Source organism: Vicugna pacos, chromosome 12 (genome assembly GCF_048564905.1).
Source record: "Vicugna pacos chromosome 12, VicPac4, whole genome shotgun sequence".
NCBI classification, from domain to species: Eukaryota; Metazoa; Chordata; class Mammalia; order Artiodactyla; family Camelidae; genus Vicugna; species Vicugna pacos.
The window spans coordinates 45,238,769-45,265,809 of record NC_132998.1 but is presented as its reverse complement, the minus strand read 5'-3'; the positions used below and the strand labels follow the sequence as shown (position 1 = coordinate 45,265,809).

The following is a 27,041-nucleotide window of genomic DNA, read 5'->3' as shown; positions in this document are numbered from 1 at the left end:
TACGTATGGAGATCATTTCTTGTAGTTTAGCTTCCATAACATATTGATAATCATCAGATGAGGTAGAAGAAGTTGGATCAGACTAACAAGTCAAGGAAAAGGAGAGGGACAAAATTGAAAAATCAGAACTAAAGACACTGACACTGAACAGAACATAGCACAGAATGCTTAAAAGAAAAGTGTGACAGCAAATTTAATACTTTAATAGACAGAATTTTATGTAGAAAGAACTACACTGATACCTGGTGAACATGATGCAGTTGATGGTAATAAGTGGAAAAACAATGGTATGCTCAAATAAAAAGCTACCAACCTAAGGTATGGAAGGTTAGTAATGGCTGGCGATGAAAGACTACTACAAATGAATTAAAGCAACTCTGAAAGAGTCATGTAATAACTGGAATTATGGGAAACCAAACACTAGAATATGTCTCTGACAGATTGTTTAAAGCTTTGTATTTTGGTTCACTTGTTTTTTACCGTATTACTTACAAATCATGGGGAAAATGTACCTCAATGTTGAGGAGTAGACTAAAGCAAGGACTCAGGTGAAATAAATTTGGAACAAAATTCATTACAAACCCAACTCTGTAGAAATCAGAGAAAGAGCTAAGTGACGGGGTTATTACGAGTATTCTCCAATTCCAGCAGGATTGAGTTTCCTCAGCAACAGGGGCAAACTTACAAAATGACTTCTGGTCTCGGAATACACTTTATGGCTGTAGGTCTAGAACCTCAGCGCCTATTCTCGGATACAATCTTAATTCAAAATTTTAAATGAAAATGATTAAAAGCCCTCAAACTATCAAGGTGGCAATAACGCTATGAGAACAAGAATCTATTTGTGAACCCTCCTGAGTGACACTAGGGAGCACTCCAAAACTGTTGTGCACTGATTGTTGCTATGGAGACAAAATAGTGCCCTAAAGTAAACAGGCAGCACAGTGCCTTTGTGAGTGACTGCCCAGTGCCAAGGTTAGTTACATGTCTGGGAGGTGACGGTCAGTTACCACAGATGCAGAGTGTTCAACACATGTGACATTGCTGATAGCTGAATTGTATTAGTACGTTATGCACACATTACATGTAAAGTTACATCAACATTTTAATCATAATTACAAGTTAAATAATTACAACAGTGAAAATAACCTTTATCTAGATGACAAAGTTTAACTCCAGAGCATATTCTATCATATTTTATAAGTTTATTCTAAAACAGTGAAACTTACTTTATGCAAATATAGGACTATATATAAATATGTGATGCAGTACCTGAAAAGAAACAGTAACCTATTCATGTGTTGGTTCATATGCATATGTACTATTCTATGCAACAAATTCCAATTTAGTCAATAAAATATTTAATATTTAATTGGTGTGTTTATGCAAATTATAACCCAACATTTACATTTTGTAAGATTTTTCTTCTGGTATTCTTATTTCATAAACTGGGAAGATAATGCAGAAATAACAAATAACCAATTTCTTTCCCTAAATGTGTAGAAGCAACATAGAACGCTACCAACATCCCCAAATGCCACAAAATAATTTTATATTACTTAAAACCTAAAATTCAACTAAGGATACAGTTAAATGGGTCAAAATATTGCTGAAATTATGCATTTTAAATTGATAAAGGTATCTATAATCTCTCAAAAGTTCATTTTAACAAGCCGTGAGTGTTATGAAAATTAATCAGGTAACTGATTCAAGGTAGCTAAGGCATGAACATCTCAATTTCCAAAGCCTGTTACTTCAAGTATACAAGTAAAGTCAGCAGATCCTTCAAAGATCCTTAAAATTATTCCAACTGAGCTACTGAAAACACCCAGACATTGTGAAAGTTCACTTCAGAGACTAAATAAGAATTCCGTCATGTTTAAGTCACTATGTTATTGTTGATAATTTCTATTGGTACTAAAAATAAATGAAATACCTTATGGAATTCAAGATGAATTAGGTCCTTGCAGAGGGAATATGCATTTTAACTAAAGAGGCAAACATCATAAATCATAAGATTGGGAGCCCAAAATCTTTATTAGTTGTGTATACACTCAACAAAGCCAAATTTTTAGTTTTATCCCTAGCCATTATTCAATACTTCTAACTTTCTAAAAGCCTCAAATGGGCTATTTTACTCACCTATCTACACACAAGCACGTGTGCACACACACACACACACACACACATACACAAACATACTAGAAGAAGAAAAAGACAATCTTCGCAATCAAAGAATAAATTCAGACATCATCTCTAAACAAACTTGGGATAAATCTGCAACTACTATTGATTGATATCCATCTTAACCTTATGAAGACTGCGATTGAAGCAAGTGGTATAAATACAAGAGTCACCCAAGACCACTTGGTATTCCTTGATGGGGTACAGGGCTTATCCCGGTTTCACCCTTTAATGTAACAAGGCGATTTTCAAACAAGCCAAAGATTTAGAAGAAATTACAGGCAGAAATGATTTTGAGAAAAGTGTGAATATGTTTGGAAATGGAGAATAAATTAAAATTAAAGAGAGGAAGTCCAACGAGAAGAAAAAAAAATAGGTAGCAGATAATAAAAGTAGAAAATAATACATATAGGCTAAATAAAATACATGAGGGATTGTTAACAATACCATTCGAAATACAGGAGAAGGGAGCCTAGGTTTAAATTAAGCGTAAATCATAAATTAGTAGTCAAAAATATTAAGAAACAGAAAGACTATGAAGATCAATAATAGTGAGATATTAAAAACAAATTGAATTTGAAGCAGTAAATAATAAAGCAGGTTCTGGAATTAGGCCCTAAAGATCTTGAGAACAGGAGATAGAAAATGGTCAAAATCATCTTAACATTAAAACTTGGAAGAACAAATGAAAGACTAATCTTCACATGTTATAAAATGTTACAAGCAGGAGTACATTGAGAATAAAATCTCGGCACCAGAAGAGTGTGTACTGTGAATTAAATGACAATAACATAGAAGCTGTATTATCTGAAGTAGAGTTGTTGACACAGAGCCAGTCAGAAGAGAAAGCAGTAAAAAGGACAAGCAGAGTGAATTCTAGCAGTTTTGACACTTTTTAAGAAGGATAAAACTGCCAACAAATGAGGAAAGCAAAAAGTCTATGAGAAGTGTAATTTTAGGAAAATATTATTAGGTAGTAGTAAACTGAAGAAATTATTTTGGATGCATAAGTGAATATATATATCAAAATAAGATCTCAAGAGCATAAAATGGAGAGCAAAACAGATGAGAACCTATTTCAAGCTTTTTTTGTTATATTCTAAATTAAGGATACTTAGGAATATTTCATTTAAAGCCTCATACATCATGTATTATATTTTAAAATATGTTTTATACTCAATCCATCAGAGGTTAATTTGGGGCAATTTTTTGCTGAATTTTAATTTCTGTTTTGGGAGTAGAGATCCCAGACTTTCTTGTATTTCACTCATGACAATATTGATGGCCATTTTACACTTAAATATTACAAAAATTAATTTTATTATCTAGCCACTTGCCTAAGTCCCCCTAAAATAATTCAATAACTCTTTATAGAAAAGTATTTTATGTTCCTCAGATATAAAGCCTAAGTGTACCCATCTTAATCCATATTACAGTAATTTAAAATGTATTTGCAAGAAAATAGAATACTACTAATACATTCGCACTTTTATATAATTTCTAGAATATTTCTCAAATTAAATGATAATTTTATCTTTATCTTCAAAATCACACATTTTTGAAATTGCCAGAGCAGTTTATGCCGCAATCTGTGACTATAGAAGGATCCAGATTGTAATGTCACCTTAATCAGACTGTTTTATTCAGCTAGTTAGTCCAATAATCTATAGACAATCAACTGTTTCAAAGCTTCCTACTTTGTCAACTGTTTTTCTTTTCACTACCTGATTAACTACCTTATTTTAACCAACAGGCATCAGTCTACTGTTCCTCTTTAATTATTTACTTTTTCTGAGAAGCAACTATGTATACCTACTTTTATTTAGCTGCATCCATTGTTTTGGATACTCTTTAATGACAGAATTTATAACTTGAAGTTCACATATCTATCTGACCCATTTACTGCAGTGGTGTGGAAAATAGCACACAGTAATGACTGTGTGAACATCTAGTTAAGAGTGCACACTTTTTAATTGATATTAAATGTCAAACATGTTTTAGTGACAGAATCTGGACTTTAATTCTAGTGACATGCATATACACTTTGAAGTAATGACATTTCCATTTGACCGTGAAAATTAAGAACATTTTTTACATTACAATAGTTGCAAAATTCTAAAATATGCAGATAACTGCAGAATCTAAAGGCCATAACAGCAGATAATTTTGAACATTCTTCAGATTATTATTGATTTTAACCGGTTCAGAAGAAACTGCAACTATTAAAGCCACTTTCTGACTATTTATTGGCTTTGCACTTTAGACTTCTACAGGTCTAACTTCCAATTTCTAACAAATTTTTTCATGTTACAGTTAAAAAGGAATCAACTGCTTATGATATAGCCTACATTTCTAATACACTACAATGTAAGTTAAGCCTACTAAATTATTATGTCTTAAGTATATCTATATTGAATATAATCATGTGTTTATATTTGGTGATTATTCTTACGTGCAAATATTACCATGGAAAATTAACTATAGAGACATGAAATATGGTTTATTTTTATTAATGTTTAGATAGGCAAAGAGATCATCACATTTATCTATCATTCATCATATGTGTGATATAAAAAATTCATGTAAATAACAGACCAATATAATAAGATTTAATAAAATTAATTTTCATAAAGTCTAAAGAAAATGTAGATTCCATTTTGATTACTAGTTATTTCTATAAGTATATCTAGGCTGACCAATTGTTTTAATGCAGTACCTTTGTCAGGGCTGCAATTCTCTGAGCCAGTTCAGCCTCTACTTCAGGTAAGGTCTCAGCTTTTCTCATAGTCTGCTGCAACTTTTGTTCAGCCAGCTCAAGACGCTCTTGTAACTGTCTGTTCTTCTCTTCCATCTGAAATAGGGATGGAAAAAGAGCCACTTAAATTGTCACCAGGCACTAGGGGCTGTGGGCATTAGCTACTATCCTAGACTTAAAATCAGCTACTACTATCATGCCTACTGTGCAGAGATGATTGTTCTCGTGTTTTCATATATTTTTACTTATACATAACCCTTAATAAAATTCAGCACATTAAAAGAAACATTTCACCTATGGCAGAAAAAAGAAGTTAATAGTGAGTGTTAACTTGGATACATGGAATAAGACTTCAGATGCAACATGATACCAGTATACTGAAAATCATAGCACTAATTAGAGTAGGGGAAGGAATGTAGCATAATGATTGAGAGTCTAGGCTCCAATGATTAAGTTGGCAAGTGTTTTTTGTGAAAGGCCAGAGAGTAAATATTTTAGATTTTGTATATCATAGTCTTTACTCCAACTAATCAGTTCTACTGTTGTAACACAAAAGCAGTCACAGACAATGATTAAATGAATGGGTATGACTATGTTAAAATAAAACTTTATTCATAAAGCAGAGCCATAGTTTTGGCACATGGGCCATAGTTTGCCTACTCCCGCTCTAGATCTGAATAGACTCGGGCTTCCATTATTGACTCTGGCAAGTACTATATGTGTGACCTTGGTAAAGTATTCATGTCTCTGAACTTTAGTTTCCTCAGTACAATAACTTTACTTCATGGGTGGTGATTGGGTTTAAGTGAGGTAATACATTTAAACTGTCTAGCACACTTTCTGGTTAATAATAAGAAATAATAATAATAATAAAAATAATGACTAGTACTTACTTTGGATCTAGACATTTTTTTCATGTCTAGAGCCAAAGCAAATACTAGTCATTATTTTTATTATTATTAAGCCAGATTTCTAGATTACATATTGAAAATCACATCTATTCAGTTACCTCAATTCTAAATTTTAGACAATGATTGATTGCCAAGAAATACCATATTTTATTTATTTCAAGTTTTATGAGAATTGTGAGAATACACACATGAACCAGAACAAAACCAAGACAGAGATACTGAACCTGCCGTAGAATGGCCTCTTTATTTGCTAACTCATTTTCCAGCTTATCATTCATGTCATGTATGGAGGTAGATTCTCTCTGAGCACTGAGGTAACGCTTCTCAAGGGTCGTGATTCTTTCTTCCATATCTTCCTTCTGTGCCATGGCCTACAATTAAAATTATTTAAAAAAATCAAATCAGATTCTCAATTTATATACTGTCTTGTTATTTAAATAAAATAGTAAGATGTTAAAAAAACTATTGCTTTCTTGAGGTAAATATTCATTCCTTTCTTTTCATGGAAGGGATGCAAGATTTCATTTTTCTCAACTTATCTGTCAGAATTCTTCTTACGTCTTGGGTTAGCTGAAAGCTTTCTATCTCTGAGATGCAATGGAGTACATTTTGAAACTGCCCACTGTAGAATTGGTATTCTTAGAAAAGAAGTGGCAGATAAATTAGCTCATTACACATTAGAGGTGAATACAATTATGGGCAGAGTTGCAAACCATAAAATTGGTGACTGTATTTCCAAACTGCAAAGGAATCTTCAAATAAGGATAACAAATATCATCAGTATCCTTATCTTTACACATAAGTAAGAGTAACTGAATGATTAAAAGAGAAGGCAAAGACAAAAAAAGAAGTAAATTTGAATCATAGTTGCAAATAAATTGATCGACTTACATTTCTCTTGTTACATATATCATATATTCCAATTAAAAAAGAATTGAGAAAACTCAATGAACACATCTCTCTAGGGGAAAATTAACTATCAGTGCAAATGCCCCAATGTTCATAGCAGCACTATTTACAATAGTCAAGACATGGAAGCAATCCATATGTCCATTGACAGATGACTGGATAACGAAGATGTGGTGTATATATACACAACAGAATAGTACTCAGCCGCAAAAAAGAATGAAATACTTCCATTTGTAGCAACATGGATGGACCTAGAGACTATCATACTAAATTAGACTGAGAAAGACAAATGTCATATGATATTACTTATATGTGGAATCTAAAAGATGATACAAATAAACTTATTTACTCATTTATTATTATTATTATTAAACAGAAATAGACTCACAATCAAAGAAAACAGTTACTGAAGTGGAAAAAGGTGGAGGGATAAATTAGGAGTTTGGGATTAGCAGATACAAATTACTATATACAAAACAGATAAACAACAAGGTCCTACTGTATAGCACAGGGAACTATATCAATATCTTTCAATAACTGATAATAAAAAAGAATCTGAAAAAGAATATATATATATATACACACACACACACACACATATTATATACATAAAACTGAATCACTTTGCTGTATAGCAGGAATTAACACAACACTATAAATCAACTATACTTCAATTTAAAAAATACTATCAGTGCAAATGGAGTAAAATTATGGCATTAATAAGACTGTAAGCAATAATTTAAACCATACAATTCATAGATAGCATGGAGATGATTTTATCTTCCTAATAGCTTACATGGGAATTTATAAGTAGGTAATCTATATTTTTGAGATGTTGAGAAGTCACCTACAGAAGTGATAATGTGTGACGCTTCTTTGCATAAGGATCCTGCAATTGAGGAGATAGTGGTGGCTTCCATATATTACTACCCAGATTTATTTGATCACTTATTCCTAATCAGTCTCTTTGTTACTCTCCTCCAGAATCCAGAGTCAATCCTGCCACACCCACAGAGCAGATAAATTCACTTCCAGTTTTCCAGAAATATTAGAATGGACAGGACTTCAGCTTCCTGATCTTCTCTCACCAACATCTACAAATTTAATCACATGCACACAAATCCTTAACCTCTATCTTTCAGTTCAGAACAGGTGTTCTACCTTCCCTCAAGTTTAGTCATTATCTGTATTCTGGCCTTTATGCTGCTTCCACTTTAGGGATCTTGGTCGCTTTTTTCTCCTGGATTTTCACGGTGGTAGGAGAGGTAAATCCCATTACTCTAGCTGAAAAGAATGAAACAGGCTTATGAAAAATTTGGTACAGATCTAAAGAAGAGGGCAGAAGAAAAAGGGATAGTTCAAAGGAAATAAAAGTAAGAATGATAAATTATCTGCTTGACCAATGTCCGTAACTGAACTGAAATTATGAAATTTTACCAAACTGTTGGAGAGAGTGGGAAGGTTTACTTAGTTTTAAGCATAAGTAAGCAAATTAATTTATCAGGTAATTAATGAAATCCTGGAAAAACATAAAGCTGTACAAAAGAAAATATTATCATTGAAAACTACTCCTTGGATCATCTGTGAAAACTATTTACTTAGTCATAATAACTGTAACGCTGAATGTGATTTTGAGATAATTATAGTGGAAGGTTGGGAGGAAGAGAAAGAAAGGGAGAGAATAAGAGAGCTAAAATCCTCATATAATAGAATAGCAAGACATAAATTAAGTTTAAATAAGAGAGAAAATACCAGAAATAATGGCTAAGAGTGTTGAAATTAAGAATCTGAGGAAGGTGAAATGGCAGGTGGGTGGAGGCTTTGTGTACATGTATGTGTTTTGTGGGTGTGTGTGTTTAGCTTTGTATACTCTTGATATTATTTGACTTGGAAAAACTATGTACATTTACAAAATTAAAACTAATTAAAAAGTCATATTCTACAACGAAACTCATCATGCTGTCCTCAGTCTCTCTGGGTACCCACCCCTGCCTTGTATTACTTGACTAAGGAATGACACTACTCTGTACAGAAATTTAGCATCATCCAAGAAAACTCCTTCACTTTAACTCCTAACTTAATAGCCTAATCTGTTGTCTTGCTATGAGTCTGTTTTCCTCCTTACTTATTCCTAACCTGTTGGCCAATCTGCTTCTAGGCTTAAATACCTTTGTTCCCCTCCATCCTCAGTGTAAAATCTGAGCTACAAGGCCTTGAAAACAAGTAGCTTCATGGCCTGACACTTACCTGTCTTTATGTATTGGGTTGAATAGTGTCCCTGGCAAAATTTATGTTCACCTAGGACTTAGGAATGTAATCTTATTTGCAAATAAGGTTTTATAGATGTAATCAAGTTAAGATGGGTTCATACAGGATAGGGTGGGCCTTAAATCCTGTGACTGGTGTTCTTACAAGGAAGAGGAATATTTAGGGACAGAGATATATAGAGAAAACTGCAACACAAAGAGGGAGGTAGAGATTGTCATACTGCCACTACCCAAGAACACCAAGCATTGCCAGCAGTATGTTAATACTGATGATCAAATGTATGAAATTCAATTAATCCATCAATTTGGCAAAAATTATCCAAACTAAATCTTTTTTATCAAAATTATATACATACTCCTAGCTTTCAGCCATCCAAACAAAAGCTACTATTTAAAAATCTTTTATTTTAAATTTTGAATTTTTCTATTTCCTCTATTTTTTATCCCAATGCAGTTACAGTTTTCAATCTTAGAGGATTCCTTCAGAGTTCTTACAATTGTTAATATTGTATTGTTAATTTCATTTTCATACAGAACTCTGGGAATGTTATGTCAGCTTTGGTAACCCAAGGGAAAATTCTAAATCTAGCCTACAACAGATAAACTTGTTACAAAATTATAAAATCAGTAAATTTGTTAAAGGTATACACATATTTCTTCAGATCATGAGCATGAAGAAGTGCATACTTGCTTTAAATCTGAGTTGTTGATACTTATTAACTCTGTTACGAGCAAATGTTGCTTAACTTTTCTACATTTCACCTTCTTTCTTCTTTCTTTTTTTTTTAGTTTCTGGTTGGGATGTGAACATCTACTACATAACATTGTTATGATATACTATTTGAAGTGCTTTGCATGGTGTTTCGTGTACAATACACACTCAGGAATAATATCTTCTGGTCTATCATAATTATTACCATACCTATAATTAGCTGACCTGACTCTATGGCATACCTTACACGTAGGAGTCACTGGATGTGACTTTGGTATTGCATTTTTAATTCAGTGATTCAGTGGGAGATTTAGTTTTTAACTGCAGGCTGCATTGCCAAAAATAAAATTTGAATTTACAAGTTGGAGCAGTATCTTTTCCCTGTGTGTCACTTGGAAATTCTAAAACAGAAAGTTTTTTTTCTAGTTCCTGAAAACTGCTGCCTAAAAAAAAGGGGGGTGGGGGTGGGAAGAGCTGCGTGAAGATTTAATTTTCTCTTGACCTGAAGTTTATGTAGAAACTGAATTTTATTGTCAAATGAATATCATTCTATAGTAAGTTAAAGTTAGTAAAGTGAAAAACATAACTCCATGTTTCACAAAAGACAAAATTGATACGTATTCATTCATTGAATCACCTAGTGAACATTCAAAGAGCTCTTAATAAGAAGTTGAAAAGAAAAGCTGATTTTATTCACAAAGCAAAACAGAATTGAAATATTTCACAGAAAATTCTAACTCTTTGCATATATACCTATTTCAAGAGATATTATTATCCAATACCTAATTAGTAGCCTTCTTGATTAAAAAGTGGAGAGCTAAACTAAACCTCTGCTATGAGATGGACTGTATTTTGCAATATGTGTACTATGCCAAGCTTTAATCCAGTCCTCTACTCCAACAGGTCACAGTCAGTTGTTGGGGGTGGGGTGAGTGTGAGACAAAATTTCAAAGTACATTTTGAATAGATTTATTTCTTGACAAAGAATAATTACAATAATGTACTCTGAAACCATTAATGAAATATATTTTTAAAATTTATTTGAGATATATTAGACTATGCATATGCATAGCAAAAAGCATTTCAGTTTTTAATTATATGATCAGGTTTTCCTGTTCTCTAATTTTTCCCTTAATTAATTCAATACATATTTATTGCTTATATTATACATAAATCATACAGTGCTGGAATGTCATAGGGGAAGCAAGAACAATCACTTTTTTTTCCTATAGAAAAGCTTGCAATCTAATAGACTTTGTGTGACCACAGCCCAAGAAAACATTATTGTTCGAGAAAATAAAAGCAGAGTCTGGAGTTTTGAGCGTTACATGATACCTTTTTAACAGATATGATTTTCACATTTTCTTGCTTATTGGAAAGAAAGATCAAAAGATTGATTATTTAGGAAGGAGTCATAGTGCAGCAGCAATTTTTATGAGAGTTGCTATCGCTGAATAAATGGTTGTATCTTGTTGACTTTAGAAACTGCTTGTAGTGGAAGAAGCACAGGTTTTGAAGTCCTGCTGATCCTGTATTCTTCCTGGTGCTTGGAGCGGTGAGGGAAGTGGTGTGTTGGGGACAGTAGTGGATAGGCCTTGGACAAGTCACTTTACCTAACCTGACAAAAATTGGGGTAATTACAAGTACCTTCCTTAGAGGACAGAAGAAATTAGATAAATATAACGCACTTATAATAGTTTTCATGGTTGGTCCTCAAGAAATTTCTAGTAGCAAGCCAGGGTCCCATGGCCTGTGACCTGAATATTTTATTCGGCTTTCACAATGTCCCTAACACAGACACAGACACAGACACACACACACACACAAATGTGATGCATCCAGACTATATAGGCAGGCAGAGTAGTGCAGGCTCCTTGTTCAGATCCCGTTAATTTTATCACTTCCTACTATGCATTTGGCACTTCCCACATTTATATTGCTTGCCTGGCTCTGAAAGCATTTGTGTTTGCATCCTCCCTTCAGAGGTGAATGATGAGAGACATTCTTCTCCTAAAATGTAACTACACAGAAATTATAGACCTGATGAGAACAGTTGTATTTTACAAGAATTCCTTGTGAAAACAGAACACTTTACCTATTAGAGAGGATTCCTAATAAAAGAACTTCTGGCATCAGATGATTGATATTTCCCATCTGATTTAGCTGGTTGTCACCTACACCAAAGATTATGAGAATCAAAGGGTCATTTTAACATAGACAACAAGAAAGGAGAAGGTGGAGACACTGGGCTCTACCTGCAAATGACACTGGATTAAACAAGCATTAATGGAATAGGTGAGTGTTAAGTAAAAGAAAAACAGCTAAACCTCTAGGACTAAGAATGAAGAAATAGAAAATGAGCAAAAGCTCAAGAAATGGTCCTGGTGGTTTACTAGCCAAAAATTCTAGTTTTCCTTAACAGTGATACAGAAGAGAGATTAAACTTCATCTACTTTATAATTTCTCTGAGTTTCGTTTGTGGGAGGAGTGAAGATGAGAGATACTTCCATGACCTGTTAATTCACATAAAGGTGTAGATCTAGAGCACACTACCATTATCTGTGCAGCCATAGAACATTATGCATCATCTATCTCACTCTGAGATAGCAGGCTTTGTTTGGGTACATGTTCTCATTTCATCCAAGCCCATAAATATCCATTCTTTCAACAAAGGGTTTTTGAGTACCTATTATATGCTCAATAGTTGCGCTGGGGATCAAAACAGAGCAATGAACAAAATGAGACAAAACAAAATATCTCAGCTCTTATGACTTTTTATGCACAGTGGAGAGGGAGGTATACAACTAAAAAGTATGTCAGTAAAGTACATATTGTGTCAGATGGTTGCAATTACTGTGAGATTAAAAAAAAAAGAAGGAAGAGGGAGAGTGCCTGTGTGTAAATGCCATGGTTAGGGAACACGGAGCAAGCAACATTTGAGTAAAAGTCAGAAGAAAAAGAAAATGCAACAAAATAGGTCTGGCTTAAGAGGCCACAGTAAGTGAACAGAGTGGGCTAAAACGAAAGAGTAGCAGATGAGCACAGAGAGGCCAGAGGGTGGCAGTGGGGATCATACGTGGCTGTAGACTACGGCAAGGAATTTGATTTTACCGTGACTAGAACAGGTCGCCACTGAAGAGTTTTAAGGAGAAAGTGACTTGAGCTGACTTACACTGTAACAGCTTACTCAGACATCTGCGTTGAATACAGACTGTTATAATAATCCTACGAGAGATGATAGTTGTGTAGAATACGGAAGAGCCATAAAGATTGTGAGAAGAGGTCATATGATGGATATATTTTGAAGTTGGAAGTAACAGATTTATGGATGAATCAAATGCAGTGTGTGTAAAAGAGAGGCACCAAGGACAGTCCCAAGGTTTTTGGTCTGAGTGCCAATAATGAGTCACCATCACCTGGGGTATGTAAGACTGTGAGTTAAGTCTGGCTTTTGGGGGAATATCAGGAAATTAGTCTTGAGGATGTTAATTTGAGATACCTATTAGAGATGTAGATACAGGCATGTGGAAATCAGAAGAGAAGGATAAGCTGGATACAGAAATTGGGAACCATAAACATGGAATGGCATGACTTTACCAGTGGAGTTAATGTAGATAGAGGAGGGAAGGCATTCCAAAGTTGAGGAGGGGAAGAAAAGCCAGTGAAGGAGCCTGACATGATGGTAGCAAGCAAAAACCGAGGAACATTAGGAGAGTGTATTTATTGTGCTATTAGCCAAGTAAAGAAGTACACCCGGGGTGGTAATTAGATCAAAGGGCTTCAAAGGGCTGAGAAATAACACTTGGGGTTTAGCAACTTGGAGGTCACTAATGCCTTGGATAAGAACAGTTTTGATGGGATTGTGGAGGCAAAAGTATGATAAAATGGGCTCAGGGGAGAATATGAAGAATTGGATACATAGAGTCAAATCCAATAACTAGTTAATGATGTACACAAGATAAAAAAATATATGATTTAAAAGAACATGTAAAAATGAAACAGGTGAAAAGTCACAAAATATAATTTTCATAAATATAGGTAATTTTCTTTTTAATTAAATAGAGTGATAAAGTGAAAAGACTTGAAACTTTTCACCTTAGCTGGTAAGATGATTCAGAAATGTTATGAATAAAACATCTCCTTGTAACTTTTGTAATAACTTCTAAGTACCCTGTTTTCAAACAGGTGAAGTGATGCTAAGTTTAGCAAGAACTGAATATATAAAGGTTCCCACTTTCACAGATATACATTCACATTCATAAACACAAAATCAAAATAAGAGGGAAAAATTTTAACTTATGTCTTTGAGTATTCCCATATGCTAAGAGTATAGCAATTCATTATTCATACCCAAATAATTTAAGGTTATTTAAAATTAACAGTTTAAAAATGTTAGAGATTCATTAAAAACTGTAGATTTTATTACATCTAAGACTTGGTACCAACATTTTCTATGCATACATATTTAAAGAGGTGATAAAGGAAACTATTTCTGCCTTAGCGAACAAGTTTCATGACTAATATAATGCATCCCAAATATGATCTTTTGAGAAAATGTGAAGAGTGTGTGCCATTAGGGGCAATTATAGCAAAAGCATCTCAGAGGCAGAATTCAGGAAGCAAAGACTGAAAGTGTTACGGATCACTTACCTCCCTAATGTCCCTTTGATACTTAGTGTTCATTTCTTCGGTTTTAATGAGATCCTTCCTTGCTGTCTCTGCTTCCTGCTCCACCTCTCCCACGCGGGAAGAAAGGGCTGCTAAACGTTCTTTCATCTGGGCCATTTCGTAGTTTTGTTTTTCAAGCAATTCTTGTAGCTCAACTATTTGACTTGTATCATCAGTGGAGTCTATAGAACCATTGGACAAACGCTGCAGGAAAAGAAAAAGAAATGGCACTTAGAACTTTCTTCATCTTTACAATTCATGAACTTAAAGAAATGAGACAGAAAAAGATTTCACACTGAGAAATGAAACTTCTAAAAGAACTCGCCTTGGAGGAAAACTAAGTTTCTGAGAAAACTCCTAATTGATATTAAAACATATAGGTAGATCCGTAATTTTCAAATAGGCTAATAGATGCATTTGAACTGGAAGCTACTGTATGTACATTATACACAGTTTAGCAGAAAACATGGGTGTATCCTAAACATTCAATAAGTGGCAACTATTTTTATCAATTATATATACAATTTATTATAAAGAAATAATACTATATTTATGTAATACAGCATATTATTACTAAAAAAGGGCCCAGAAACTATATAGTATTTTCGATTTTTGTTCAAGATCCTTTGTGTATTTGCAAGTCTCATTTTCAATGATACTCAGCAAAAGATCTTACACAACACTTTCCTTTTAAAGAAGGTTATTCTTGCTGTGAATCTGACCCAGGTGAAACAAAGGTATAGCATAGAAAAGTCTCGACTTCTATATTGCTATCAACATAAAAGTCATGAGTGCACACAATCCACAGGAGGGAGGCTAAAAGAGTTTAAATAAACAAAGGTATAGCATAGAAAAGTCTCGACTTCTATATTGCTATCAACATAAAAGTCATGAGTGCACACAATCCACAGGAGGGAGGCTAAAAGAGTTTAAATAATTTGAGGTTGATTTTTCTCTTTGAAAGGGCTGCCTGGAAACCAGAGTGACCCATGTCTTCAGAAGGATGCCCTACAGCCTAGGTGAACTGGAGAAGTTTTGCAGTGAAGACAGTGCAGCAACTAGGGAGAAACAGATGCTAAGAGAAAAAGATCACAATCAGGTAGAAACAGGAAACTATGGAGAAAAAGCAAAAAACAAAAGTACAGTCAATTTTATTAGGATGCTTGTTTGGAAAACGTGAATTTGAAACATGATTGATACATTAAGAAATAATTTGAACATAATTTAACTTTTGTGTTTTCTTGTGTATGATTTCATTCCTGAGAAACAGCAGCTGAACACAGAAAACTGGACCTAGCTGAATCAAGCAATGTAGGAATATACAAAATGCACATATGCACACTTCTCAAACATCTAATGCCAGTTTCACATTTCATGGAGAGCTCTGAGTCAACTCACCCATTTCTGTGTTGTACCACCTGCCTGATTTCAGATACTCCTCTTTCCACCACTCCACAATAACTCACAGCTATAATCCTTCTGACACCCACTCCCATAAGCCAAGTCCAGATCTTTTTAAAGGTAAAGAGTTGATTTTATATTAGCATTTATGTAATTCTTAACCATTCAACATGTGTAAAACTGTGCAATCATTTTATTAGTTTTCTATCTTTTTTAAAAAATTGAAGTATAGTCAGTTACAATGTGTCAATTCATGCTGTACAGCACAATGTCCCAGTCATACATATACATACATATATTTTCATTTTTTATGAAAGGTTATTAAAATATATTGAATATAGTTATCTGTGATATACAGAAGAAATTTTTTTATCTATTGTTACATATTTGCTAAAATGTGCAAATCTCTTACTCCCAAATTTATCCCTTCCCACTCCCCTTCTCCTGGTAATCATAAGATTGTTTACTATGTCAGCACTATATACAATAGCCAAGACACAGAAACAACCTAAATGTCCACTGACAGATGACTGCATAAAGAAGTTGTGGTATATTTATACAATGGAACACTATTCAGCTGTAAAAAGGAATAAAATAATGCCATTTGCAGCAACATGGATGGACCTAGAGATCGTCATTCTAAGTGAAGTAAGCCAGAAAAAGAAAGAAAAATATTATATGATATCACTCATATGTGGAATTTTAGAAAACAAAAAAAAGGAGGACACTAATAACTCATGTACAAAATAGAAACAGACCCTCAGACATATCTCTTTTTTAAGTAAGTAATAAAGTTTGTAGTGTTGTGCCTCAACACCTTTCCCCCCATAAGCTCTGTGTTTTTTATTATGCTGTTTTGCATAACTCAGTATTTTTAGGAACACAAATGCCATATTAGACAGAACTGACTGTAGAAGAAAAGGGGGAGAATAGAAAGCACCACAAAAGCAGTGAGAAAGATAAAACAGAGAGAATGGGAACGCAAACTAATGGCAAGGGGTGTTGATAAATCCAGTCACCTAACACGTGGAGAAACAACTGGGCAAATCAAAATTACGTAAGAGTCAATCTTGAGATAGTATCTTGAGATATCAGTTGGATCTGCAGACCTAATACTTTGAAGATACTACTGAATTTTTGTATTGCAAGTGATAAGCTTCTAATATAGTAAAAGAAGTATTACAAATAGGTGTGAATGTTGGAGAGGATCCAGAGATTGGTTGATCAGATCCTCCTTCAGTGTCTTGATTCCTCTAGCTGCTGGGATGGCCGCTTGCTGAACGATCAGAGCTGAGAACTGGCCTGGGAATCACTCTTAGTGGAAGAGAACTGCCCTTGCAAAGTTACTCCTCTCCGCTGAGACGAGCAATACCACATACAACTCAGAGCAGTATTATTGTGAAGCTAATAAGGAAACAACATTTTGGACAGTTTTTGTGGACATAAATCTCAAAAACATTGATAGTGATCTTTATATACGACACAATTATCTGTACATTGAATTGAGAAAAGCCAGTTTATATTCATTAGACAGCAACTGAGAACTGGTTTAGGGAGAAAGGCTAGAGCCAACTGCCAATCAATTATGTCCAAGTTTGGGATAACTGAAGAATGATATTACAGGGTTGCTGTAATAATAGCAAATACCTTCTAACTCTGTATACCACTCATGTGTAACAAAGGAAGCGTAAGCTTTAATAGAGCTTCTACCTCCTCACATTGAGAATTTCCTCTAGTCAACTAAAAATGGCAAAGTTTTAGAAACTACAAAAATCATTAGAAAATAAATGCTTTGAAAAATGTTTTATGTGATTGAAAAATTACATGTAACATTTGAATCCTTAAGAACTTTGGAGAAACTTAAACTTAGGGAATTTCCATGAAGCTGATTTGAATAAAAATGCAGAATTTTGAAGTTCCAACTCAGTCCCTTTACCATATTACTTTTAATTGGAACATATAAATCAATAAGATAAAATAACATATGCTGTATGATATAGACAAGTACTAAGAATGTAGTGTGTGTGTAGATATGTGAATATACATACATATGTATACATACACATACATAAATTCTACAAATATTTGTTCAGTGCAACTGAATGATGTTCATTTTCTAATTAGAAAAATGATTGTTCTAATTTTGTGCACCTGAGGTCCATTAAAATCTAGTCTAAAAATTGCGTATTTTTAATGGGCTCAAGGTAAGAGAAATTTAAGTAAATATAAACAGTAATGAGACAACTAAAATAGAACACTTTCAGAATGTTAACCTCTTCAATACCGTTACATAATTGATGTGTACTATACTGCATAATCTTTATGCTACTTTGGAATTTAGGACTATTCATGGAAAATTACGAACTCTCATTTTTTTCTGAAGTATATATTAATATTTTATGTTTAAAAATGTGTAATATTTCATCCACTTAAATCACTGTAAATACATTTTGTGGTGAGCTTATTATGTTTTCGTAATTTCAGAGTAGAATAGTCATATTAAACTTGTGATCTATATCTCAAAAAAAGAATATATAACTTTTGTTCCAAATCATTAGTATTTTGATATGTCTTTAAAATAAATTATGGCATTTTAATCTAACTGGTAAATGAATGAATTAAAGGAAAACCCAATGCTTATTTTAAATAGCTTTATCGAGATCTAATTTACATGCCATAAAGTTCACCCATTTAAAGTGTGAATGTCAACGGTGTTTAGTAAAGAGCTGTGTAACTATCAACATAATCTAACTTGAGAAAATCCTTACCATCCTTAATAAAAACCTCATGCCCATTAACAATTACCTACAGCAGACCCCCAATCCCTAGCCCTAGGCAACCACAAATCTACTTTCCTTCAGTATAGATTTGCATATCATGTACCTTTCACAAAAATGAAATCACAGAATAGTCTTTTGCGACTGGCTTTATTCACTGAACATTTTTGTTTTTGAGAGTCATTCATGTTGTAGCATGTTACCAGTATTTCATATCTTGTTACTGCTGAATAATATTTTATCATGTGGATATACTACATTTTATTTACATATTCACCAGTTAGTAGACATTTAGATTGTTTCCACCTTCTGAATACTATGAATAATGCTCCTCTGAACATTTGTGTACAAGTCTTTGTGTGGACATATGCTTTCAGTTCTTGTGGGTAGATTCTTGGGAGCAGGATTTCTGGATCATATAATTCTATGTTTAATATTTTGAAGAAATATTTCCCAAAGTGGTTACACCATTTTACAGTCCCACCAGTCATCATGACAGTTCCAATTTCCCATATCCTCACCAATACTTGTTACTATCTTTACTCATTATAGTTATTCTTATAGGTATGAAATAGTATCTCCTTGTGGTTTTGATTTGCAGTTCCTAGAGACTAACAACGTTGAGCATCTTTTCATGTTCCTGTTAGCTATTTGTGTATCCTCTTGCGAAATGTCCGAAGTATTTTCCCATTTACTAACTGAGTTGTTTGTCTTTTATTACTGAGTTATGAGAATTCCATATATATATGATACAAGTACTTTGTCAGCTATACACTTAAGAATAATTCTTCCCAGTTTGTCAGTTATCTTTTTACTTTCTTGATGGTGCTGTTTCAAATGTAAGTGTTTTTAATTTTAATGAAGTCCAATGTATCATTTTTTCCTTTATGTGCTTTTAGTATTGTACCAAGAAATTATTTTCCTAAGACAAAAGACTTTCATTTTTTTTCTTTTAAATTGTAGCTGGATACACTTAAATTGTTAGTTTTCAAATGTAATAAAGGCTCAGATGGTAAAATTTTTTAAACATATAATTTTATTTAATCAACAAATACTTTGTGAGCACCTACTATGTGCCAAATGGAAGGTATTAGGTTTTAGAATTTTTTAATATGATGATATAATGCTGACATTAAGAAAATTTCCATCAAGTAGAGAAGTGGCACAGAAATAAGGAACAATTACGCACTGCAATGAAGTATCACCACAGAGTTATTTTTTGCTTATATATTTGCATTATGGGAGCAGAAAGAAGATATTTTTTGTGATACTCTTTGAGTTGGTCCTTTAAAAATAGATAATTATATTTCAAGTGAAGTAAGAGAGAGGGCAATTATTCCAGGAAGGGGAAGCTACATGAGCAAAGGCAGGGAGGCATTCTCTGCAGGGGCATTATGAGTCATCCTGTGCACACAGCAGAAGACACGTGCTGTGGAGAAATGGGAGGATATGAGACTTGAAAGGGAAGGCCAGCATACATTAAGACGTCCTTAGGTTTTCATAGGAAATAGAATGAACTTTGTGTATTAAATAGAATGACAGAGAGTCATCAAAGGTTTTTGAACAGGGAAGTAACATGTAAACATTTGCTGGCAAACTGTTAATCTCACGATCCTGGTGATTTATGTAAATCCTTCTTAACCACCTGTAGTGAACAATTTATGCTTGCCTGCTCAGCATCCATTCTCCTTCCCATTTCCCTACAGATGGAGTGGCCAGATGAAATACAGAATCCTGAGTTAAATCTGAATTTTAGATAGACAATGAAAATTGTTACATGCAGTATTTGGGTCAAGCTTATAGAAGGGAATTAATTATGGTCTGCGCCACGACCCAGAATGAGAGCATAAATTATGTGCTTATCTGACAGAGGGAACAGAAAAAATCAAAGGTTGGGAGACACAAATAGATACAGAATTTTCAAAAGGACCATGTAGATAGAATTGACTAGGCTACAGCAAGATGAGAGTGGGTGTGGACGGGAGGATGACATAGATTCTTGAGATGAGGTGGGTTCTTGAGATCACTGTAGGACTTTGGCTTTTACTCTGGGTGAGATGGGGACCTTATGAAGGTGCTGAGCAGAGGAGTGGCATGATCTCACATTTTCAAAGGATCCCTCTGCTTTCTTGTGAAAAACAGACTGTAGGGATCAAGATGAAATTAAAGAGATGAATTACAGAGGTTTTTGTAATAATCCAGGTGGATGATAATGCTGGCTAGGACTAGAGTATTGGCAGTGAATGTTGTGAGAACTGGCCATATTCTTTCAATGGATTAGATGTGACATGTGACCAAAAGCATGGACTCAAGAATGACTTTAAGGTTTTTGGCCATCAATTAGAAGAACAGTGTTGCTATTTATTGAAATGGGGGAATCTTTAGGAGAAACAGATTTGGGATTAGGATGGGGTAAAATCAAGTACTGGGTTTTGGAAACAAAGTTTGAGATAACTTGTCAAGATGTCAAAGTAAAGATGTCTCATAGGCTGTTGCATGAGTCTTCAGTCAGGAGTAGTCAGTGCATGGATATTTTATATTAAAAATTATAACACTGGAGGGGACCACGATGGAGTAAGAGGGGAGGATCATCAAAGGTGACCAAGAATGTCTCTTTAAGGATCTTTTCAAATGTCACTTTATCAGAGAGGTCTTTTATTCCTTCCATGTAACATATATTACATTTGTTGTCAGTCTCATCCACTAAAATATGTATTCTTAAAATTTTCTTTCTATTCCAGGCTTAAAGCTTAACCTGTATATTCTTGCATATTCAACTGCTACTCATTTTTCCTACTTAAATATCAAAACATTCCAACCAAACTCAAAATTCAGAAACAAATTCCTGTGCCCCTTCCTCAATTCAATTGGTAAAAACACCACCTTTCCACATGCTTCCCCAGGCTGAAAAGTTTGGAGTTATCATCAAATCCTTTCTTTATCCCCCGTCTCTCACTGAGTCTATCAGGAAAATGTGTTTGCTTTACCTTTGCAATAGATCTAAATATGACCCATTTCATTCTCTCCTCTTTGCTACCTATTGGGGAAGTAGTCTTCACGCAATCTGTCTATCTTCTCCGGGATTGTTCAGTCAGTGCCCTGAGTCTGGAATACTCCCTTCCATGAAAGCTTCATGTCAAGCTATACCTTGGCTCCAGACTCTTTTTCCTTATAGGAGAAATCTTTCCTCTGTTCTAGGCATGCAGTGACCTTCCTTGTATTGCATGTGCTATACATCACCTGGCCAGCCCCACCAGTATATCTGCCCCACTATGGGAAAGGAGCGGGTTGCAGCCTGAGAGGGATGCGTGCAGTCCATTGTCCTACCTCGACTATCAGGAGGGACCAATCCCCTGGCCATGGGCAACTTGCACATGCTACAGATGCTGATCTTGCTGCCTCTCTTCTCCTTTCTGTTAGTAAAGTGTTGTTCCAGTTGGAATGATCAAAGGTTGGGAGGCACAAATTGGTTTAGGATTTTCAAGAGGACCTCGTGCAGCTAGAATGGAATAAGCTACAGCAAGAGAATGGGATGGATATAGATGGGCAGATGATATGGGTTCTTGAGATCACTGTAGAACTTTGACTTTTACTCTGGGTGAGATGTGAACCAGGGGATGATTCTATGAGCAGAGCAGTGGTAATCTATTAGAAAAGCATGTTTGCTTTACCTATGCACATTTAATGTACATTAACATAAATAATATGGTCAAAAATACACAGCCTACATGAAGACCAAGTGGAATAAATAAAACCCCAGAAGTCTCACCATGTCACAGTCATGGTGACTTTTCTCATGAGAAGCAGCCAAGAATTTAAACATGTTTTTCTATACTATCCCAGGTTAAAAATGGAAATAAATCTCTCCTTGTATTTTATACTTTTTGGCAAAATGATCTCGCTATTGATATCTCCACTCTACTTCTTGTTTTAGCACATATTAGAGGATACTATGACAGGTTTGAAAAAACAACAATACAAATTACTAATGTGGTCATTTTCAGTCTGCATTTTATGGTCCCTTAATGGTTATTACTTGTTTGGAACATATATTTGTGGTCACATATTGCTCTTCTACCAGAGAATAGCAGTTTATTAAACATAATAATGAATAACTTTTCACATTTCTTTAAAGTCATAAAATAATGCCTCTTGAGTGTACAGAATAGAGGGCATTTAAAGTGCTATATTAAGATAACTTAATAATTGATTTCCCCCTTGGACAGACATTTCTTTACATGCTATTCCAGAGGGTTTAGGAACTATGTTAATTTTAAGTTTTTACAGTTAGATGGGTGCTACCCATACAGAATGAATACTTGGTTGATCTCAATCTTTCCTTTTTCCAAGAGCTATAATACTTGGCAGCTGATAATTTTCCCCAGACTTATTGAGATATAATTGACATATAACATTGTGTAATTTTAAAGTGTACAATGTGATGATTTGATATATATATAGTGATATATAGATATACATATATATACACCACAATAAGATTAACATACCCAACACCTCACATAGTTACCATTTTTATTTAGTACTGAGAATATTTGCGATCTACCCTCTTAGAAATTTTCAAAAATATAGTACAATACTTTTAACTATAGTCACCATGGCTGTCTAGTAATTTAAATTGCCATATTTCTATACTTAAACATATTTCTGTACTTGATTTGTACATTTTTGAGAACTCCTCATATTTTCCACATCGAAATCATAAGTCCTAGACCAGATGATTTCTTATAGTTACTTTTCCATTAATAATTTTATTGTTCAACATCAAGATTTGCAAATTCATCATAACACAGTAAATTCCTGATAATTTTATTTAATTAAAACATCTAACAATAGAACTTTACTTGTCAGTTTTTTAGTTTACTTAATCAATACTGTTTTGTTAATAAGTATAAATAGATTTATTATTTTCACAGAAATTCTAAGCCATTTAAAAATATCCACCGAATTTTCAAATAATATTTTCATCAAGGAGTCTGTTATTCTGAAATGCCAATATTCTCATTTTAAACTAGAATACATATCATTCACTATATCTAATGTGTGTCTTGATAGAAATATACTTCATTTTATAGTGTCTTAAAGCTAGATGAAACATGAGAAATTTCTAGTCAATGTTCTCATAATCAATGTTAGTGACATTCAGAAATGTAAAAAGCTATTTCCCATATTACAACATGAAAGAAATATATTTAATAAAGAAATATATTTAATAATTAATGTGGAAAAATATTCATTTGTAAGGTTCTTAAATGATCTGTATAGTTAGAAAATAGAAGGAGATGAAGTGTGTATAAGGAGTTTTTTTGTTTGCTTTTGTTTTTTATTTTCAATTGAAGTTCTTCAAATGTTTCTTTGTTCAGATATAGAAATAAAGAAGTAGCACTGGAAAAAAAAAGGAGCATATAAGAGGATCTTTTTAGCTAGAATTACTAAGCAATTCTTTTAGATATGTAAATATAAGAAAAGTATATACTCCCTGACCCCAGAGAAAGAATATTTAATGGGACCTTTACAAATTGTCTCTTCTTTTGTGTCTTGAAATGTGATGAGGGTGCAATTTGCATAATTACCATGAACCTTCAGGAGAGAGGGGGAAAATGAGACTTCCAATTGCTTTCCTTTCAATTGTGAAGTTCAATATTATTCCAAATTCTCCTACAAACTCAGACAATTGACTGGATCAGAAAGATCTCCAAGAGCTCATGAGGAGAACCTATCATAAGAGAAGTAAGAGTAGTGACTAAGACCTGAGTCCAGTATCCAGTGTCAGCAGTGGTTCCAGCTTGTTGTATGGCTGAGTCTGGAAAGAGCTTCCTGGCTCAATCATCTTGATGTCTTTGGGAACTTAAGTGTAAAACTAAGCCTCAGTTGGGTACAACTAGGAAAAGGGAAAACACTCTGTTAGGGAATGACACTACTGCTGGTGGAACTTCAAAACCAGCCCAGTGATTGGTATAGAATGGTTTCATTTAGTCTGTATGTCAGTGGGTTATTGCAAGGGTCCATGGATGGCAGTTGATTTTGAGGAGCTACTTATTTTCAAAAGTGATACTTTGAAGACTATAAAGGCAAGGTATTCTGACCCATGCTATTCAACATTATATTGAACCAATATATAAGAAATAAAATAAAAATTGAGAAGGAAGAAAAGAAGAGAGAATAAAACTCATTATTTGTTTAACTACTTAGAGAAGTCCAAGGGCACAGTTCTTGGAACTACTAACAGGTCAGCAAGTTTGCTGGATGCCATACTAGTACTGGAAAGTCAATCACATCTTTATATGCCACTATTAATTTATTAGAAAAATGAAAAAGAAATAACAATCACAATAGCAACAAAACTGTAAGTGCCTAGAAATAAATCTAACAATCTGAAAGACCTCTATGTGAAAAATTAAACAGTTTTATTGAAGAACATAAAGCAATACGCAAGTAAATGGAGACTCAAACCATATTATAGATGGTAAGGCAATATATCATAGAGGTGGCTATTCTCCCCAAATTAATTTATTACTTACGTAATTCCAATGAAAATATCAAGAGTTTTAAACTGGGCTTCAAAAGCTGATATTACAATTGAGCTCTAAGAATCAAGATTTAAAGTTATAATAGTCAAAATAATGTGGTATTCACTTATTTATTTATTTTACATATACTTATTAGCCACTTACCATGTGCCAGGAGCTGTTCCAGGCACCTAAATCTCATCAGGAATCAAACAGAGATTTTTAACCCTCATGAAATTTATTCTTAGCTGAGGTGACAGAAAATAAGTTATAGATATTATAAATAAATGAACTATACTCTATATTAAAATATTTTAATGGTATTTTAACAAAGGCTTGATGGTAGTAACGGAGATAGCCATGCAGATATTTGGAAGGAGGGTGTCCTAGGCAGAGGGAAGACAAAGTACAATGTCAACAGAAGACCAGTGTGGCTAGTGCAGAGTTGCAGATAAAGTCAGAAGATAAGGAAAGCCAAATCATGTAGAGCCTTGTGTAAATGGGAAACATTTGCAGAGATTTGAGCATATGATTGACATGTTCAGATTTATGTTTTAAAACATCATTCTGATTCATGCTATATTAAAAATGGACAGTAAAGGCTCATGAGAAAGGCAGAGACTTGGTAGTATGTGACTACAATAATCTAGGTGAGAGATGATAGTGGTTTAGATCTGAGTGCTTACTGGAAGTGGTAAGAAGTGGTCAGATTCTGGATACATTTTGACAGTAGAGCAAATAGAATTTCTTTACAGTTTAATGTGGGGTGTGAGACATAGGGAAGACTTGAGGACAGCTCCAAATTCTTTAGATTGAGCAACAAGAAAGGTGAGGTTTCCATCATCTGAGATACAGAAGATGCAGTGAGTTTGGGAGGAGTAAGTTTCTGACATTTTAAGGTTCAATGTCTTTTGGATATACAAATGGAGATGTTCAATAGGCAGTTAGATAGATGTGCTTGGTTGTAGGGTTTGATTTAGAGATAAAGCATTAGCATATGGAGAGTATTAAAGCTATGAGACTGAAATCACTGAGAAAAATGAAGGACTGAGTCCTGGGTCACTCCAACATTAAGAAATCAGGAAGAAGACAGAGAATATAGATAATATTTTATAAGAACTCTAAATGGAGTGTAAACTATAAAAATATTGAATCACTATGTGTACATCTGAAGCTGATATTGTAAGTCAACTATATTTTTAGATACATAGATAGATGAAAGAAAGAGAGAAAGAGAGAAAGAGAGGAAGGAAGGAAGAAAGGAAGGAAGGAAGGAAAGAAGGAAGGAAGGAAGGAAGAAAGAGAAAGAAAAGAGAAAAGAAAAAAAAGAAAAGAAAAGAAAAGAAAGAAAGAAAGAAAGAAAGAAAGAAAGAAAGAAAGAAAGAAAGAAAGAAAGAAAGAAAGAAAGAAAGAAAGAAAGAAATTGGATTAAGTTCTGACAATGAGAATATAAATTTCCTGGAATTTGGAGAAATCTTGGAGAGGAATTTCCATGGGATGGTAATATGGGTTTAAAGCAAATTTAATGTAACTCTCAGGATAAAATAATCTCATTGGACATGAAGTAAATATCTAATGCCTAAAAAGGAAGTCAGGAAGAAGAATATGATCCAAGAAAGGACCCTGAGACAGAGCCACTGGTGAGATAAGAGAAAAAAAAAGAGAGAGAAGGTGGTTTCCTGAATTACAAGTGAAAACTGAAAGTGAATTGAGGAGGAAAGAGTGATCCACTAAGACATCAACTCAAGAAGGGCTGAGAACTGGCCAGTGTATTTAGCGACAGCGAGTGACGATGGTAACAGGAGAGGTTCCTGGGGAGTGGTGGAGCAAAGACCTTCCTGAGATGGGTTTACAAAGAATGCAAAGAAAGCAACTGGGGACAGTGAGTAAATGACCCTTTTGAAGAGTTTTGCTGCAAAGAGGAGTAGAA

The 27,041-nt window shown here is 34.0% G+C and overlaps 1 protein-coding gene across 2 annotated transcripts in view; it reads right to left on the bottom strand.

Moving 5' to 3' along the window:
- The window catches only part of PPFIA2 (PTPRF interacting protein alpha 2), a 391,656-nt gene that overhangs the window by 86,719 nt on the left and 277,896 nt on the right, over positions 1 to 27,041 (bottom strand). For both annotated transcript variants that reach the window (XM_072973329.1, XM_006197860.4), the window contains exons 8-10: positions 14,389 to 14,610; positions 6,075 to 6,221; positions 4,901 to 5,035 (exon numbers count right to left, since the gene is read on the bottom strand). In XM_072973329.1, coding sequence (XP_072829430.1) covers positions 4,901 to 5,035; positions 6,075 to 6,221; positions 14,389 to 14,610 — 504 coding nt within the window. The remainder of the gene's footprint in view (positions 1 to 4,900; positions 5,036 to 6,074; positions 6,222 to 14,388; positions 14,611 to 27,041) is intronic.